Source organism: Rhinolophus sinicus, linkage group LG11 (genome assembly GCF_036562045.2).
Source record: "Rhinolophus sinicus isolate RSC01 linkage group LG11, ASM3656204v1, whole genome shotgun sequence".
Classification (NCBI taxonomy): Eukaryota; Metazoa; Chordata; class Mammalia; order Chiroptera; family Rhinolophidae; genus Rhinolophus; species Rhinolophus sinicus.
In genome coordinates, this window is record NC_133760.1 from 63,394,549 (window position 1) to 63,414,886 (window position 20,338).

Below are 20,338 nucleotides of genomic sequence, written 5' to 3' on the forward strand. Positions count from 1 at the left end.
CTTACAAGAGTCTTGCAACTTCTTGTTAAATAAATTTTCTGACACATGGCAACTAGTGATTAATTACTGTGGTAGAAGATAACATTTCTATAGAGATTTGCTGGAAATACAGATGCTGTCCATGCTTGGTTAGACATTGCTTAAGGAATGCTGAGGCACACAGCTCCAGTCTATTATTTCTGGCTATTTTGGTATTGCTGTTATATTTATTTTACATAGCTTCAAAAGAACTTAGGCTAGAATTGATGGAGCCCATTTTGCAAAACCTGTCCATACCAAAAACAAGAACAGAAAAAAAATAAGGCTATAAAGTGTGTCTATGTATATATGTATGAGAGCAAGAGAAAATGAAAGAGAAAGAGACTATGAAGAGTAGAGATATATTATTCCTTTTTTGTGCCACTTCCCGCTCTACAAAGAAAGAACTGCAAGGGAGATACTCGGTCTCTTATAAGCCTAGAAGAAAACTGACCCATGTCAGCTGATTAAAACTTGCAGGGCATTTATACATAAACTAAACTCTGTCATTATCCAAGCCCTTCACCAACACCAAAAGATGTGCTGACTGGATACCTAGTCCTTCACCCAATACACACGCTGAGCACTTACTCTGGCCCAGGCACTGAGACAGACAGCAAGAGTCTCGGAGCTTACAGGATAGTAAGGAGATGTCCTCTGAACCAGGGTCAGAAGAACTGAATTATTCAATTCTACATACCGATGCTGGGCTCGTTTCCTTTTGTAATCCATTAAGAGTAAAGAGTAATAGTAGCACTACCTGTCCCAAGTGGTCACATTTCAGCTGACACACAAATCCAGCTGTGAAAGGCATGACTTGGTTGCCATTCAATTATTTCCTGAAGAAACGCTTCGTTGGCGCATGGCCCGCCAATGCCAACCTCAATACCGCCCAGTCAGCATTTCATTAGTCAAATGCCAGTTGTTGTTGTTTTTTTTTTTCCAGTATGTGTTCGAGCTCCATACTGCTGCCAAAAACTGAGTTAATTTACTTACTTCAGCTGAATAATAAAAAAAAAATCATTTAAAAAATGATGATTGAATTTAGGAAATTATATTCCTCGGAGAATTAGGAATGCTTCTCTGTATCCCTCAGGCCTCCATGTTCTTAAGTTCCCCTTGTCAATGTTATCAGGAGACTAATTCAATAATGAGATCATTCCCCATAAGAGAGGCCAAATAAATGCAACATTCGGTCACACCTGGTTTGTCTAATCTGAGCAAGAGGCTTTCCACCGAATTTAGCCTAAATTAGGGAATTTAATGAATGAACACACACACACACACACACACACACACACACACACACACACACAGAAAAAAATAAGACAGGGAATGTGGACAGAGAAGCAGAGGAACAGGGCAGCAATGGAACAAATGGAGTGACAGATTGGAGAAGAAAGGTTAAACACGAAGATATATGGTTATATGATTCCAAAACAAAGATCCTAGCATATACGTCTTAATAATTGTCAAAATAGTATACTATTTCATCATTCCCTTAAACATATCAAGAATTGTTTCAAATTTTCTTGAATTTCTCAAGGAATCAAAATAGCAAGCAAAAAGACACAGAAATGCTAAATACTAGGCAGGAACATTTTGGGTTATTAGAAACAAGTGACTTCCTAGGCATAAAGGAGTTTGGGAAAAAACTAGGAGAAAGTGTACCAAATATCACAGTCTCTAGATTAAAAGTTTATGAGTAATGTTTATATTCTTCTTTGTATTTTATATCACATATTTTATGCAATAAACACATATTATTTCTATAATCAGAAAAAAAAGTTACTAAAGTTTAATAGTAAAAAGAACTTAGGCTAGACAACAGGAAAAATTACCTGTCTAAGGGATGTTAAACGCCTAATAGAATTTTACAGAATTACCTTCTCTATGACTGAAGAACATCTATTTGTTTCATTTGTTTTCGTTTTAAAATTGAGATATAATTGACACATAATATTAGTTTTAGCTGTAGAACATAATTATTCGGTGTATGTACATATTACAAAATTATCACCACAATAAATTTCATTAACATCCATTACCTCTGCCATTTTTTTTTTTTTCAAACTAACTTTAAGAACCAAGAATCCATTTTTAAAAATGACTTTCAAGGCAATGCGATCTTGGGTTTGGTCCAAGGAACTGAGCCCAAGCTTCCCTCTTACCGTGCAAAGTCCAGGTCTGCCTCCCGCGACATGGTGATGTTGGTCAAATTCTGCTGAAGAACAAAAATGTTCCTACACATCTTCTTGATGCCAGACTCACTGATGCGCCTGAAGTACTGGGCACCATTAATGAGGATGCAGGAGATCAAATGTCCTAGGCCTGAGGGATCAATGGACAAAAAGAGAAGGCAGATTAGTACCATCCTGCAGAAACTGACTCATGGGATTGCTCTCTTCTAATCCTCCACTAGTTTAAATGACCAGAGAATACATATCTCTGATGGTTGCACCCGCTGATGTCACAATGATTTCAGAGTATTTATACACTGCCGTAGTATTTACAAATGGGGAGATTTGGGGCTGACAGCAAGACCTGGTATACCCATAGATCCATCACTGCCATCAATACCTAAAGTCACTGTGTCAGGGCTTAGAGAATATGCCAGGTTGTAATAAACTATTGAAGTGCGTAGGGACTCTTGTTCTTCTGTACAGATATTTTGAGAGCAAAGAAGAACATGTAACTACAATGATCTATTTGGCCTCCTCTTCCTCCTACAAAACAGACAGGGGTACACTTTTAGTTCAAAAGTTGACTGGGGGAAACCTGTATAAAGCAAAATAAATCAGTAAGAAATTGGGCTGCTAGCAGTGATACTGACACACCTCAACGTTGACAATGGAGCATGTATCTAAATATTAATTAGAGAGAATATAATCAGAAACAAAATGTGAAAGAAAAGTTAACTGTTGAGTTCCCATGAGACACCTATGGACACTTCTGGGGTCTCATAAGTGGTTTGTTCTCACATCCAAAGGACTGTCTTAAGATCTATGAAATTTGGCAAAGAGCAGGTCAGTACGTCAACAAAGTACGAGGTCCCATTCAGGATATTCTACGTAATTAAGGAGAGGAACGGTGGCTCAGAACCACCTGAGGCACATGTGGGTTATTGCTTTTAAAAGCTAGATTTTAATTCTAAAGACCAGGAATTAAGTAAGCATCTCTTCCTTCTTTTTCTCTTATCCTTGCAAAGTTGGCCTCTAGCAGGCAGTTTCCCCCCGAACTCTAAAGCCGGTCTGACTAGTCACAAGCACTCTACCATTTTTATTTTCCTCTTCTAAAGCCATGAAGCCCTTTATGGTGGGACTTTATGGTTCAGATCGGAGCTCAGGGCACATCTTCAGGTTCAAGAGCTCGCTCTGTCATTGAATGAGTTTTCCGTTGATGAGGATGCAGGTAGAAAAGAGGGAGGAAGATGCTTCTATGACACTCACCCACCGTTGCTTCAAGACCACAATTGCACTTCTACGTGTTACGATTTGCAAGTGAAACAGAAAGATTTTTACTCAAAGAAAAAGAAACACACACATGGGTTTTACATTTAATATCAGATAATTTACTTATGAGAAAAATCACTGTTGGTCAAGTTTTGGCTAATACTCCTGAGTCCCTAAATTCTGGTTCTGCTGTTTGTGGTCGGACCTGAGTGTAGGTAACGGGTGTGTACGTGTGCCTTGTTTACAGGGGAATAGTAAATAATAATAAATACATCAAATAAATAAATTTATATAATAAACATGTGTAGTAAATTATAATGCTAGCTAATAATAAAAGCAATGCAAGTTGGTCTGCTTTATGTTATCACTATACACCAGCCATTCTGAACTATATCTGTGAGGAAGTACTCCTTTCTGTCACACCAAGAAGCTTGAAACTCTGTCACTCCCGACCTCCTACCTTGGGAAACTCCATTATTACACCTTTTTGAGTTTAGAAAATTAGATCACAGAGAAATCACTAGATTTTAAAACAGGAAGTCTCAAACGTATGAATCCTATTTAAAAACCGTTCTGTGCCAGGGAATTACACCTGTACTTCAAGATGTTGCCTCTCTACAGGAGTACATGTTAAGAAATGTTTGGGCGAAATGAGAGGAAAACCCTGGGAATGGGAACTGTGAATGTGGAGACACAGCGCTTGAAGGAGCCACAGTGGAGGGCAAGGAGGAAACTGTGTGTAGTAATGGCTGCTCAGAGGGGCCCTGCAGCTACAAGCTCCAGAGTGTTACTGCTGCCCCCAGATCCCCAGTGCTGTGAGGCTGACGCACCCCTCACCTTTTAATCACTTACACATTTTAGCTCAAATCTTTTGGGGATACTTCCCTTCAGAACTCATCTCCATCTTTATAACATAATTTACTGAAAACAAATAGGAATTTTATTTGGTCCGACTTTCGTGGAACATAACTGTTTCATAAAGCAGTCAATGGCCTTGCAGCGGCACTTTCTTTCCGACCTTCAGGTTGCCACAATCCTTTCGACAATGTCCCTTCTTAATTGTTTTAAATAACACTGGCTGAATTCTCTGAGACACCCTGGATATTTTCAGCGCCCAGGTCTACATACAAACAAACCAAAACAAGAAAAGAGGGAATATGACTGGAAATCCTAAAAGGGGTCCGTCCTATGGAAGGAATTCAGCAGGAAAAACTATTTGGCTGGCATCGCATTTTTCAATGTTGAAGGCAAATGCCTTAGATGGCACTGTCTTTCACAGCCTCCTTGCCTGCCTGCTCTGAAGGCATTTAGGGATGCTGCCTTCTGAATTATCACTGCTAATCTGAGGTTTCCGTTGTTTTCAGACAATAACGCATTCTCTGAGAGAAAACGCCCCCTTGCAGTGATAATTTTAGCCCATGAGGGATCTTTTCGGGTTCTCTCCTCATTGTGTGTGTGTTTCTTTTTCTTTTATGAGCTCCTCTTGAGTCAATCCGTGGCCCTCCACACATTTGCCCAACTCCCATGAGTGGCATGTCAGGGAGGCAGCCGGGCTGCCATCTGCCTTATCTTGGATTAAATCTCCTTATCAACCAGGAGCAGATGGCAGCCATATTGTGGTCTACCTAGCCGTACACAGAGAGACTAGGTATTGCAGCTTTAATCAAAAAAGAAAGAAAAAACCAACCACCTTTTTCTTCAAGTTTTGAACTTCAGTAATAGAAAAAGATCAGGAGAACCTTCACCCTTCCTCCCAAATTGCCAGGGACGGGCAGGGTCTGACCTTCAAATATGTACTGGAACTTGTGCTGCTGAAGGCTGGCACCCATGGCCTCTTCGATGGCGCTGATGTCTTTGTTGAGCTTGACCACCAGAGGGTCGTAATCCATACTTTCCACATTAGCGACAATGGCATAGTTCCCTTCCTTTGCGAGAGGGATGAGATAGTGGAAGCAGTGAACCCTGAAAAAGAGAGAGATGGGGAGAGCAGCTCGTAATACATCTTTATGCTAAAAATAATGATCTTCTGGCGACAGAGCCTCCAAATACTTAAAGCAGTAGTGGCCCTCTAAGCATTTATGTACCTCTCCCCCTTTTCACCAGCATGTCATCCATAGAACAACTGAGGGCTCTTGAACAGTGATCCGTGCTTGTTTAATTCAGACGTTGTGAGTAAGAAACACATGAGCTCTAAAATTCTTTTCAGTGACAGGACAGTACGCACACACTGTGAAAGCATTATATTTTTCAACAGATACTGTTGTAGTGAAAACGAGAGGCAGAGGTCACAGATCCTAAAAGTGTAAGCTTTGTAATGAGCCTACTTGGGTTTCAATCCCCAGTTCCAATGTTTACTAGCTGTGTGACTTCAGGTGAGGTATTTTCTCTCTTTGCCTCAGTTTCCCTATCTGTGTAGTGGGAATGATGACAAGCCCTGAGGAGCTACCATATTTCAAGGGTACCGCATAGGACCTGGCCCAGGGGAGTCCACAACAAGCGTTGGCTGTCATCACTACTGACAGAGTTATCCCTGTTCATCTATTACTTAGGTCAAACACTCAACACCCATGAATTTGGTAAAAATTGTGCCCTGGGAATATGAGACACAGTTTGTACCCTTGAAGACTTCACAGCCTAGTGAGGCCGACCGAGGAAAACTGACCAGAAGGGGGCAGTGTCCCACTGAGAAGCACAGGTACTGGGGTGTCAGGAAAGGTTTCTGACAGGACGCGATACACCAGGACGTATGTGAGTGAGCTCGAGGCAGGAGAGAACGCCTGCGTTATAAGGTCCTGAGTCAGTTCGATTATGCACAATTCTTTGGTTCTTTTTCGTAGATATTGGTAACTGTCCAAGAAGTCTGAGGTGGGTAAGGTCTGGCTACTTCATAACTTTTGTATTAAGTTGAAATGAAAAGCAAGTTACAGTCCAAATAATTCACACACACACACACACACACACACACACACGTATTTATTAAAAACACAAAACAAAAACACCATGCCTGATTCAAGCAGGCCATCCTATGAGTGCAGTGAAATCCTAACTCTCTACTGTTTTGGATGCTGTGTCTCTTGCCATAGCAGATTCCCTGGAGGTAGACATGACGACAGTTCAGTCAGGATTCTGTTACTCTTAGAGCTGGCATCAGGTAACAGGAAATATTCCTACACACATGGCTACAAAAGCCTTGGGTATTATCCCAAATGGCGCAAGTGCAGTATTGACTATCATCTTTTATCTATCTATCTATCTATCTATCTATCTATCTATCTATCTATCTATCTATTATAAGTCAGGTTTACTGAGAAATAATTCACAAACAGTAAAATCTACCCTATTTAGTTGCAGTTCTCTGAGTTTTGACACATGCATGCAGCTGTATAAGCACCCCCATAATCAAGTGATCCAACAGTATCACCACCCCTAGAATTCCCTTGTGCCCCTTGGAAGTCAGTGTCTCTTCATACCGCAAGGCTCTTGCAACCACTGATCTATTTGCTGTCCCTATAGTTTCGTCTCTTCCAGAATGCCACATCAATGGAACCCTATAGTTTGTCGCCTTTGGAGTTTGGCTTCTTTCACTCTGCCTAAAGCATCTGCGAGCTCTCCATGCTATTGTTCATGGATGTGCCACACCCTCACTGTTCACCAGTGGACCTCTGGCTCATGTCTAGTTTGGGCTGATTATGAATAAAGCTGCTTCATTGTACAAGTTTTTGTGTAAATATAAGTTTTCATTTCTCTTGAGTAAACACCCTAGAAATCGATTGGTGGGTCATATGGGAAGTATACGTTTAACTTTATAAGAAACTGCCAAGTTCTTTTCCAAAGTAGGTACGGCATTTTGCTTTCCTAACAGCAACGTTCTAGAGTTCCAGTTGCTTCACAGCCTCACCTGGACCTAGTTTTGTCAGTTTTTTAAAAAATTTAAGTTTTATTGAGGTATAGTTGACATAAAATTGTAAGATATTTAAGTGTTCATCATAGTGATTTGACGTATTTACACATTGTGAAACAATCCCCCATCTAGTTAACACATCCATCAACTCACATACTTATCCCTTTTTTAGTGAGAACATTTAATTCTATTCTCTTAACAAATTTCAATTATACAGTACAGTGCTACCAACTACAGTCACCATATTTTACATTAGATCCTCAGAATTTATTATTCAGCTTACAGATGAAAGTGTGTACCCTTTTACCAACCTCTTCCTATTTCTTCCATTCCATTCTCCCAGGTACCACTTACTTTTCTGTTGCTATGAGTTCGACTTTTTTTTTTTTTTTTTTTTAATATTCCACATATAAGTGATAGTGTTACTGTTTGTCTTTCTTTGTCTGGCTTATTTCATTTAGCATAATGCCGTCAAGTGTTTGCCAGTTTTTGTGTAAAAAAATAAAAGTTTAGTCATTCTAATAGCTGTATAGTGGTATCTCATTGTGGTTTTAATTTGCACTGTCATAATGACTAATGATATTGGGCATATTTTCATGTGCTTATTTGTCATCTGTATACCTTTGTGTTTACATCGTTTGCCTAATTTTTTTATTATGTTGTTTGCTTTGTTAATAAGTTTTGAGAGCTCTTTATGTAGTCTGGCTATAAGTCCTTTATTAGATGGGCATTTCGCAAATATTTTCTCCCAGGCTTTCACTTGTCTTTTCATCTTCGCAGTGTCTTTCAAAGATGGTTTTAAATTTGGATGAAGATCAATTTATCATTTATTTCTTTTATGGATGGTGCTTGGGTGTTAGATTTAAGAAATTGTTGCCTAACCAAAGTCACAAGGATTTTTTTCATATGTTTTCTTCTAGAAGTTTTCAAGTTTTAGGTTTTACATTTAGATCTATAATCCATTATGAGCTAAGTTTTTTTTTTTTTTTTTTTATAGGATATGCTATTTCCTTATAACCTGTTCATGCAAGGGAATCTGAATGTCTTGACTACCAGTTCATTTTCATGATGAGTAATCATCTTAACAGCTGCTCATAAACTAATGACTAATTACATCAATAAAAACTCATTCTGCCATTCATGTGCTAACTGGCAAAAATAGGTAATTTTGATCAAGGTACCAGTAACTAACTGCACCAGTCACAGACCCCTCTGGGATGTGACCTTTCTGAGATAATAAAAGTCAACCAACCCTGGTGCAGGATTCGTGACTAGGGACATGAATTGGTATTGCGGTTGAAATTTACACCAAGTAGCTCTTGGTTAAAAATAAAATCAAGCCACCGATGCTTAAGTATTTTTACAGTTAATTATAAACATTATAAGCCCAGACAATGGGAAGGCCATGTATGAAAGCATGAGGGTGGAAATGGAGGACAGTTTTAAGGACGAGGAGTTGTTCCTTTCAGAACACACAGATCATATGACAGGGGCAGGAGGGGAACGTGGGGAGACGGCAGGGGCCAGGTTGGCACAGTCTTGGAGGCCATTCCAGGACTCTGGACCTCATTTGAGAAGTCTTAGGAAGCTTTAGGAGGATTTTAGGAGGTGAAATGGTATCATCCACTATGAGCTCTGGCAAAATCACTGTGGCACAGCATGAAGGGTGGACTGAGGACGGAGAATGGAGGCAACTGGAAGCAGAGAGACTCCTTAGGAAATTATCATGCATTGGAGGTGAGAGCTTATGAGATCCTGAAGTGAGTGGCAAACAGGAGAGACAAACACTGTTTTAAGGTACTGTCTTCCTCTCCCAAAACGATCAGAGACGAAACAGAAATGATAATAGTCATTGCCAAATGTCCAATTCCAAAACAGTGTTCTTTTTCCTTTCCATTTGAATTCTAGAATGTTGTTGCTGGCCTTCAGATGACTTTGGCACTAAGGCTTCCTGGGAATATTGCTGATCACACAGCAGGATGGGTGATTTTGGGCAAGTGCACACTTAGGACCCCAACAGTGACAGGCAGCTTGCTGTTGAATCCACCTGGAGCCTCCCGATGGTGAGAGAACCAGCGGATGAAGGTGACCTTCTGGGCTTCCTGGGCTCAAATGGCAACTTCATCTTCTCCTTCCAAAGCTCAAATAGGGAAAAATACTCAACAGTGTTTTAGGGCCTCATCCAGTCTTTCCTTCATTGGCGTGTCATTTGCCTTACGCTTCAAACGGTGGAAAGGCCCTGCTTGGTGGTTAAAGGGGACCTACAGGGACACAGGTATCAGATGCTCTTTGGATGGGACCTTCAACACAGAACCCACTGGATTTGAGAACACCTTTTGATTGGAACTGTAACACTGTTAAAGAAAAACAGGGGCTATGGCTATAAAAATATTTGGGGGAATAGACAAAATTGGGCATTTGAAGTGGTTCTGGACTTTTTGCTAGGCCCCCCCATTAATGCGTCTCCCATGAATTGTTTTTTTGTCTATTCTATCTGTACTCTCCTATTACAGTGGCTTCTTGGGTAAAAGTGCCAGCGACAGAGCTTAGCCAGCCACTTTTGCATTGTACCAGCTCCTGGACGACAGGGTCTAAGATCTACTTCTTTCACAGCAGACGGAAACAAAACCAACGTTCGCTGATTGTGCTGACAGAGCTGAAGTTGGCCACACAGGACCTCGTACGTCTTATATACACGTAGGGAACTACCAAGTGGAAACAAAATCTCTATACCAATTCCTTTTCTTTAATGAGCAACAGGTTTTGTTTGGGGAAACAACACTCTCTTTGGGTTTGGTTGCAAACCAGCTAATTCTCAAGAGTCACTGATGTTTTTTTTTGAGTACCCCTTATGCGGCAGGACCGTTCCAGGTTCTGGGACCATCACGGTGAACCAGACACAGCTGATCCCTGCCTTCTGCGTGCTAACCGTCCCTTCCACACTCGCCCACTGTGGGCACCGAGTACACAGAGCTGTCTCCTGTTTCAGCATTACTATACTACAGTATAATGATTTGCTTGACATGTCTCTTATTCATTCTGTATCATCAACTATATAAAAAAAAAGCTTATTACTGTGACAGGTAATGAATAAAGTGTGTGAACATTCACTAGCTGAGCCATACGTGGAGTGGTCTGCCTACTTTTGTATACCATACTTTAAAAGGAACAAAGACAAAAGGGAGCATATTCATAAGAAAGCAACCTGAACGTTGAAACCAAGTTATATGAGGAGGTGAGGACAATTAATTTAGAAAAAAAAATAAACAAGTTTCGTGTTCTCAGCAAAAGTCAAGGAAAGATAAACCTGCATCTCTAAAAGTCAGTATTTTTTGTTATTCATTCTTAAAATGATCTTTTTCTGGTCTTAAACTAATGTTGAAGGAGATAGAGCAATGGATGTTAACAGCACTGAATGGTTTCCTGTAAAGTTAATAAGTAATGACTAAAACTTGTTCGGCGTTCTCGAACAGTGCTGCCAAGGTGTACAAAACTTAAAAGGGCAGGATGGGGGTTAAGGCTTTAAAAGATTTTACTCTAATGTGTTGAAAATATCTGACTTGGAATTGACTACACTGCGAGCAGATAATTCTGAACGGAGAACACGTCATGTGCCCGCACAATCAACAGCATGAATTCCAGGGGCTGTGACAGTAATTCATTTGAGGTCCCCTTGTTTTTCTGTGCAACCCAGGTAACAGAGACATCAGAACGTTACTAGGTGCTTTTTCTTCTTTTATGTCTATTGCATTTATCTATTCATAGAAAACCGCTGATTTATTTTACTGTCGGCGTGCAAATAGAAAACAAATTTTAAAATTATTGTGAAATAAATAAAAGAAATACAGAGGAAAAGCCTTATTTCTGGACAGCTGAATGTAAGAAATGAGATCAGAAAAATATGTTGAGTAAAATAGATTCCAAATCTGCAAGCTACTTCTCTTGCTCCTCTCACAAGGTGCGCATGAGCAAGAAGTAACTCACTGGGCGAGATAATGAGGAATGACAAAAGCAAGTGGCGTAAAAAGGAAGTGACATTAACAATGCATTATCACTTAGTCTTGGCCTGGGGACACCTGTAAGATACCCAAGTGCTAACTGGAGTCCAAACACATGAACTGAAATCCTAATTACATTTTAACACTCTAAATCTAGTAAAGACTCCAAAAGAAAATACTCTTTCAACTTTAATAATGTTTCATGGTCATACAAAATGTTTTACTATACACTTTCTCATCCTGAAGTTTCAAAAGTCAGTATCCAACTGTCTATTTGACATGGCTACCTAGAGTCTAATAAGCATTTCTACCTGAATATCTCCCAAATGGAATTCTTGATTTCCATCCCTTTCCCAGTCTCCTCCCTCGGTCTTTTCTCATCTCAATTAATGGCTCTGGGATCCACATTGTTGCTCTAGCCCCAAAGTTGGTGGTTTTCCTTGAGTCCTGTCTCTCGCTGCTTCCAGCCCCTGCGCCCATTCTGATTTATCAATAAACTTTATCAGCTCTACCTTCAGAATATGTCTCAAGTCCAACATTTCTCAAACTTCCATCTCTGTCACTTGGGTGCTCATAATTGGTTTCCACTGGTTGCCCAACTTCCATTCCCATTTCTCCCTGCAATTACTTTTCCATTTATAGCCAATGTGATCTTTTAAAAATGTGAATGAATGATGAATGAATGAATATGGCTTCCCCGCTTAAAAAGCCTATGGCTTCTTCATGCACTTGAAGTAACATCCGAACAAGTCACATGGTCTTCAAGACCCTATAATGTGCCAGGCCCCACGAGCCCACATGACTGGGCTCCAGCCTGCTTCTTCACCTACCCTTCCACTCCTTCCACCCCCTGTGTCACTGGGCTACCATCACATTGGACCCCTCTCTGTGCCTCGAAACTGTCAACCTTGACTTTATCTCAGACATCATGAGTCTTGAAATTCTTTTCCCCTAGGTCTTATCACCTTGTCACATTTTCTCTGACCACTTTATCTAAAACACAAAAAGAAAACAAACTAATAAAAAAATCCCCCTTTCTAGTCAATTCTGGGCCCTGTATGAGAGCAGCAGCCCCATGTCGCTACTGAGCTCTTGAATCGTGACTAGTCCAAATTTAAATGTGCTGTAAGGGTAAATATGCAGATATCAAAAGCTTAGTACAAAAAAATACAAAATAATGCAGAACATCTCATTAATAATTTTACGGTAATTACATGTTGAAATAATATTTCGGATAGACTGGGTTAAACAAAATGTTATTATAATTTATGTATTTCCTTCTATTTTTTCAAACGTGACTGTGAGAACATCTAAATTATCTATGTGGTTCATCTGTAGCTCACTTTGTATTTCTATTGGATACCACTGCTTGATTCCATTATGCTACTTTATTGTTTTAGTTGCACTTATCTGAAATTATCTTTTTTGTTTATTCATTGGCTCTTCCCCGCCTTAGAAGGCAGTTTCATGAGAGCAGGGACGCTGAGTGTGATTCTCATTGCTATGTCCCAATTTTGAGAACATTGCTTGGCACAAAGAAGGCACTCAGTAAGTATTTATTGAATGAATGAATGAATGAATGGACAATTGAAGACTTCCTAGTCTTTTCTGCCTATCATTTCCAAATGTGTCAGAACAGATGTTACCAAAACTAATCAGAATATTCTACATTGCAGGGGAAGGAAGAAGGGTTCAAGAGTATAGCACTTTCAAGACTAGTTCCTTGGATTATTTTAACTTAATCATTTCAATTGGGTTTTAAATTCTTTAAGGAAGGGATCATGGTTCCTGCATCTGTATACTACTTTCCTGATTAGCAGAGTATCTTAGTAAAAATATCAATGAGAAAGTTACTACAATTGCAACGCTACTGCACTTACGATGTGGCAGGCATTGTACTCATTATTTATTATTTCACTTATAAAATCTCTACAAGTTAGGAACTACTGTTTCTATTTTTAAGATGAGGAAATGGAGGGCTAGTCAAGTTAATTTACTGTCATAAGATTAACCAACTGGCTGGTATAGACATTCAAATCCAGGCATTCTGCTATCACAGGCTTTGCAAACTCTGGATCACCATATTCACAACATAACCTGTGCTCACACTATTTAACAGGGGCTGAATAACACTAGAAATAATGTTCAGTGTAAGAAAACAAGGACACCAAGAATAAGAACCCCACATTATGGTGGTACTCCCCCAAAATGCCCGTATTCAGTGACGCATGACTCGCGGTGTGTTTCGGTCACTTTGCTGTGTCCTACCTCACTTCCAGGTGCAGGACCAGCAAGCAGCGGTCAGCCATGTCCTGGAAAGATCTGGCAAGTTCGCTCAGAGTCTGCATGATCTGCTCTGACACCGGGGGGAGATCCATGTTCACGTGGCTCTCTTGAGCAGGAGACGACACTGAAAAAAGGGATGAGGACAAAACACCAATCACTTATGGCACTCGATGCCTACAGATTTTTATTTTGAAATGACATGTTATTTTGTTGCTCATCATGCTGTTCTGACCAATTTGGCTAATGCTAGGGTTGGCAGCATTAGATGCCCAGGACATGATAGCCTATTTCTGTACTTGATTAAACATAGAGGCCCAGCTGATTGTCTTGAATCAATTCACAGAATGATGGAAACAGAATTTCAGAGTTGGAAGTGACCCGAACAGTCATCTGGTCCCACCATGTGGTCTATGCTTGTGTAATTTGTACATCTTTAAGTGGCTGTTCAGTTTCTGGCTGCACATGCACACAAATGTTTGTGAAAGGAAACTTAATACATCTGGAGGCAGCCGATTCCATCTCGGACAGATTTGACCATCCTACATGAAGCTGTCTTTGTCGTTATGAACTTCTAATCACATTAGATACCACTAACTTTGCCGTCCTTCTCATGTGTGTCAGCACTTCAGGCATTAAAGACAGCTCTTTTGTCTTCTCGAAGTCTTCCCTTTTCCAGGCTAAATGTCCCCAGTTTTTCAACTATTCTTCAAATAATCGGACTGAATCATTTTATAATTCTCATAATTCCCCCACAAAGACATTCTGATTATTCTTTATCTCCCTTGAAATAGGGGACGCAGAACCAAACATAAATACTACAGAGTGGTCTGACCTGTCTAGAGAGAATGACCAACTCCTTTTCCAGATGCCCTGCTGCTTGCATGGAAGCCTCAAGTATTCCAGTGGACTGGTTGTGTGCTGTTTTCTACTTTAACTCATATCCAGCTTACAGTCAACTAAAGACCTTAAAGGGCCTTTTGGCAAATGTGATAAAGCTATCTTCTATAATTCTCCCCAGTAATTGACAGAAGATTTAACAGCATGTGGACACACTGTTTTCAGGAAAATGTGGAACAGCAAAAATGTGAACTACATTTGTTGACGTGTACACTTCTATTGTATATCTAGTTCCCCACAATTTCTCAAAGCTTATCCACAATAATTTGGCAATTTCATACCAAAAGTTCTTTTAGTTCTCTAGAGTCTCAAAGCCTGGCCTTGAGTCCTGTCTCCCTACTTATTGTGTGACCAACAACCAATTACTTAAATTCTGTCTGCCTCCGTTTCTTTTTCTGGAAAATGGAGATATTAGTACCAACAGCATGGGATTGTTGGGAGCATTGGATGGGTTAATGTAGATAAAGCACCAACAGCACATGAAACTTACTCCATAGTAACACAAATGATAAACACAAGTAATTATTATTCATTAGCATGTGATTTATCCAGGTTAAGAATCTTAAGCTTCATAACAGCAACAACATACTTAAAAGATAACTCCATCCATCGTGAAGTCCAATTTCCATTCATCGGTTTTTTGCTTTTCCATCTGGAAATTCCTCTCCCTTTCAGAGGATGCGAGAAGGGCTCCCTGGACTTAGGGCTCATGTGCTATGGCGAGGCACTACCGACTAAATGTCAGGAGGTGTTCATCTTAGGGGGTAGGGGTCCCACCTCTGGCTGCAGCAACATCCACAGTTATGCGCTTTCAGGGTTGCTCTGGCCAAGTGCAGAGAAGGACCCAGAGAGACAATCGAGACGTACAGACTAATCCTCCCTGGAACCAGACTTTAAAAATTAAAATGTCACAGCAAATGTAAAAATAAGTTTTGTTTGAGGAAACATGTAAGGAGGAAGGGAGTGCAGTGATGTAGATTTACAATGATTGCCGGCCTTGGCAGCATTCAAGATGGTCACTAACTGATCTGCAGGAGGCTGGACATGTGACACTGCACCCCTCTCTGATGTTAAAGATTCCTTAACAGTGCTGTTAGGTGCGAGCCCAGCCTTCATAATGTTTGCATTTGGCAGGGGCTGGAGGACAGCAACTCCAAGGAACACTGTTCAGATATTTCAAAGCATTTGAAGGCTTCTGAGCCCCCGGACTCCTCTGTTGTGTGACACTGAGGCACGGAGAGCTGTCTATGTACCAGTGAAAAGAGGCAGAAATCATACCCTGAAGAAATCAGACTTGTGGTCTGAGGTTCAAAGCATTACAGTCGTCCCCTCTTGTCTGTGGGGGATACGTGCCAAGGCCCCCAGGGGATGTCTGAAATCATGGATGGTACTGAGTCCTGTATAGGCTGTTTTTCCGTATGCATATATACCTTCTCACTTAAAGGAAGCACTTTATGGCTTCTCTTTGGCATATCGGAACTGCCAGCATCTTGCACTACTCTTGTACTTCGGGGCCGTTATTAAGTAAAATAAGGGTGACCTGAACGTACAGCGACAGTGGACCTGATACCTGAGATGACGGCTAAGTGATTAATTGGAGAGTAGCATATACCGTGTGGACACACTGTACGACGCGATGGTTCACAGCCTGGGCAGGATGGAACAGGGTGGTGTGAAATTTCATCACGCGACTCAAAATCGTGCGTACTTTAGGACTTATGAATTGTTTACTTCTGGAATTTTCTATTGAATATTTTCGGACTGTAGTTGACCGCATGAGTAACTGAAACCATGAAAAGCAAAACCACAGGTAAGGAGAGGACTACGGTACACATCTCCCACACTCTCTCAAGGGCATTCTGGACAAATTCCACCAAGCCAGTAAAACAATAAACCTGCCCTTCTTAATAGAAGCACGTAATTTCGCCGTGTGTAGCAACTGACCACTGCCAAACTGTGCAATTATGGAAATGTATCCAAGTAGAAGTACGTTAATGGCAAAGTAAGCAGCCAAGACAAAACTTGCAATGAGTGAGGGGACAGCACTTTAGAAAGGCAGCATGCTGTACACTTCACTTGACTGTGATCTAGAGCAAAAACATAACATTTTAGTAAAGCAACAGGAAAGATGATGCTCAGTATTCTCCCGAAAAGCTGGCATGTAAATTCCTGAGGGCTCACTGAAATTTACAAAGTATTTTCTTCACAAGAAGGAATTCACAAAGAAATGCTGAGCATGGCAAACAGACAACACAGAACAATTAACTAGCTCTTTCATGTCAAATGGACACCTACAAAAAAAGCAGCACTGACAGAATCTGCTGTTGGATTCCTGATCATTTTATTAGACTGTGCACTTTGAGTTGTTTTTCTAATACTGGGTATGGGTCACATCAGATCGTTTGTAATATCCCTGTTCCTCTTATGACCATTGCATAAAAGCAGGCATCTCTGAAACTCCTAGCTAACTAGTTGTGGCAAGATAACCATGGCTTTTTGTACTAAAGTGATTGGTGTATATGAGGAAGCTGAACCTCGGTCTCTGGGGCAGACAATGCTTATTAGATGAACCAACAGATATTTCCAATTCTGCTGTGCTCACTCCACTATGGACTCTGGAAAGCTACAGGTCTGCATTCTCGGCCTTGCTTTCATAGTTAGAGGTGGCTAAGTGTCCCCGTGTGGCCAATGACCCTCTAACTAGATTCTTCTTTGGCAACTTGATCTAATCCTGGGCTAATTCTGCAACTCTTTGGACAGCGAAACAAAAGTATGGATTGTTGCCACTAAAATTTCCTGGATTTTAATCTCAAAAAAGCCTTCCGTATCACTTGTCAACCCTTCACTAGTGCTTGCCCAGCACCTTCCCCTTTCTCAGCACCTTTCCCAGATTCATGCTGCGCTCCCAGGCCCCGCGTGCTTCCTCCTCTCTGCTACTCCTCTCTTGAGGAGCTCAGATTCTTACTTAAGATTTCAGAAGAATTGTGAACACTCGCTTTCTCCATAGTCGTGCATTCTATGAACTCTTCCATGAGCCAAACTCTGATTTCTGCCTCCAGTTCTTTATTAAATAGTTACTGTAATAATCATTGGTGATAGCCTAATTGCCAAATCCACTGGGTACACTTCAGCCCTAATCTCAGAAAGTCTCTCTGCTCCATTCAATACGACTGGCCATTTCCTACTTGAAATTGTGTTTTCTTTTGGTTTACATGGCACCATACTCCTCTGGGTGTCCTCTCTGGCACTGTTTTCATAGCTTCCTTCACTGAATCCTCTCCCCTTCCTTTAGTCCACCCATAAATGCTGGTGTTCCCAAGGAATGTCTTCCCTCTTGGTCACCCTTACTTGTCATTCTCTATGTCCTTTCTCAGTGAGCTCATCCATTTCCATGCTTTGTGCTATTACCTAGGAATTGATGACTCCTAGATAAAACTTCATTTGATCAACTGTTTGCCAGGTATTTTACCTGTGTGTCCCAATGCGTCTCAAACGCAATGTGTTCAAAACTAAACTCATTACCTCTCACTAGCATCTGCTCTTCATCCCAAATTCCCTTTCTGTCAGGGGTCTATAACTCTAAGAATCTCAGCTGCCAATATGACACTCATCTGTGAGTCTCTTCTCTCTCGTTCTCCTTGGCAAAAACTAATTTCTGCCGACTTTATTTCCTCAGTGTTTTCTTAATACATGTTGTCTTTTCTATACTTACTGTCACTTTCTTGGTTTAGCCCACATCTCTTCCCTGGATGACTGCAGCAGCCACCTGACAGGTGTCTTTACCTCAGACCTGCTCCCTACCTTCATTCAATCCTCCATATTTAGCTAATAAAACCTGAGTTAGAGAATCAGAGTTATTTATCTAAGACACACATTTGACTACGTTAATTTCTTGTAAAAATCACATCCATGTATCCCAGCACTTATAGGATGGAGTCCAAGTTCCTTAGCAAACCTTTCTATGATTTTTGGTTTCTGTTCAATACTTCAGTTTTTCTCCATCTTTTACCACTTTTCCCTTCCTGAAGACTGGCCCTTTGACCCATCACCCTTTTAAAGCAGATTCCCTAAACATATCATGCTGTTTCAGGATACTATTACCTTTGATGGCTCTTCTTACTTTTTCTAAACTGTTCATGCTTTCTGGCTCAGAAAATCTTTCCTGTTCTCCAGGCAGGGCCATTGGCTCTTCTGGGCATTTCCCCACACCCCACAGAATTCTATTAGAGTAGTTCTCATATTCCATCGACATTATCTGTTTATCAATAGGTCTCCCTACCAGATCATTACTCTCTCGGGGAAGGATTTTATATGAAATCCTTATATAAAATAATCAATGCTTTTTTAATTAAACAGAACAAATGATTTGATTGACCAACATAACATGATGAATACAATTCACATAATAACAGGCTGACAGAGATCAGGAAAGAGAGGGAACAACCTGCAACTTACAACTAGAACTTTCTCCTTAGTTTCTGGAGTATATTCTAGGGACAGAGTGGGGGATAGGTGGACAGGCAAGTAGTTCATTATAGCTGGTTTCCTGGGTTATCCAGGAATCTCACAGAAGTACAGTTTAAAGCAATTCTGGTCAATCCCCACAGCCCAAGCACCTTCTCTATAAACTGTGTTGCCTTTAGAAGTCACTTTAATTTCATGAGGCCATCTTGCTGTTCCTGAGACTTGGGATGTCTCTTTTCTATTTACCTAAAGTCCCTGGCATAGCACATGCCCAGCGTCTCTCTAGGAAGCCAGGACACTAAGTGTCATGGAGGCGCAATCAGTGTAGGACATCCGGATGTCTCAAGTGGTTCCGTGTCCTCATATTAACCAGGCTGGATTCTGTTCAGGTCTCAAAATTAGTCAAAATTGGACTCATTCAGACTCAGAAGAGCATCTGTTTTCAAGGATGCAGCTGCTACACTTTCAACAGCAGCTCCCTGTGACTTCTTTAATTGATACATGCGAGGATGTCCCTTGTGCATCTGTGATATTATCGAAAATTGTTACAATATGAGCTTAGACGCGTATCAGTTGTCGTGAAAGTGGTGAACTGAAAAGGGTTTTCACTTTGGTTATCACTGCAGGAACAGAAAGGTTCACTCTGTGAAAGCAAACTTTTTAGAAAGTGGAAAAAGACAATGAACAATGATCCCATGAGATTTTCTCACTGGAAAGCATTTTAGAAGATCGCATTTTGGTACAATCGTCATTTCCAATTCCTCTTCCTATGTGTGCAGGGAAGTGACAGACACGCCATCTCTGCTTGCACCAGGGATAAAACTATTTAATGTCCAATCTTCAGGTTTCCTATTTAGAAAAGTGGGGGTAATAGCCCCTTCTTAACTCCTAGAGCAATGTATTATTAGGTTTTATAAATAATTTTGAGATCCTCTGATGTTGTTACCTGGCTGACATTTTTAAAAATAAAAATAGGTATGCTGAGCAGGCCTGTGACATTAAGAGCTCATGGGGCTTACAGAGGTAATGGGGGCTGTGACAGTAGACCCTCTATCTCACCTCCTTCCTCTCCTAAATGCCTGTGGGGTATGCGACCATCAACCTAACACTGGGGTAGGATTTAAAAGTGTCTATGACACCACAGTTGCAAGTTAGAACTTAATGCCAGCTAGCTGTGGCCTCGGCCTTCGTACTTCTCTAATCCACTATCTGGACCTTTTACTCATGCCCTTGAATTATCTGCAAACCTATAAGTTAACGACCCCCTACCCCAGTAGGCACTCTGTAAGTATTTGTTAAATAAATGGTTTACCTATGAAACC

The 20,338-nt window shown here is 40.7% G+C and overlaps 1 protein-coding gene across 1 annotated transcript in view; it reads right to left on the reverse strand.

Moving 5' to 3' along the window:
- The window catches only part of EXOC4 (exocyst complex component 4), a 635,560-nt gene that overhangs the window by 47,168 nt on the left and 568,054 nt on the right, over window positions 1-20,338 (reverse strand). Inside the window, exons 15-17 of the mRNA XM_019750984.2 lie at window positions 13,638-13,779; window positions 5,254-5,432; window positions 2,190-2,349 (exon numbers count right to left, since the gene is read on the reverse strand). Coding sequence (XP_019606543.1) covers window positions 2,190-2,349; window positions 5,254-5,432; window positions 13,638-13,779 — 481 coding nt within the window. The remainder of the gene's footprint in view (window positions 1-2,189; window positions 2,350-5,253; window positions 5,433-13,637; window positions 13,780-20,338) is intronic.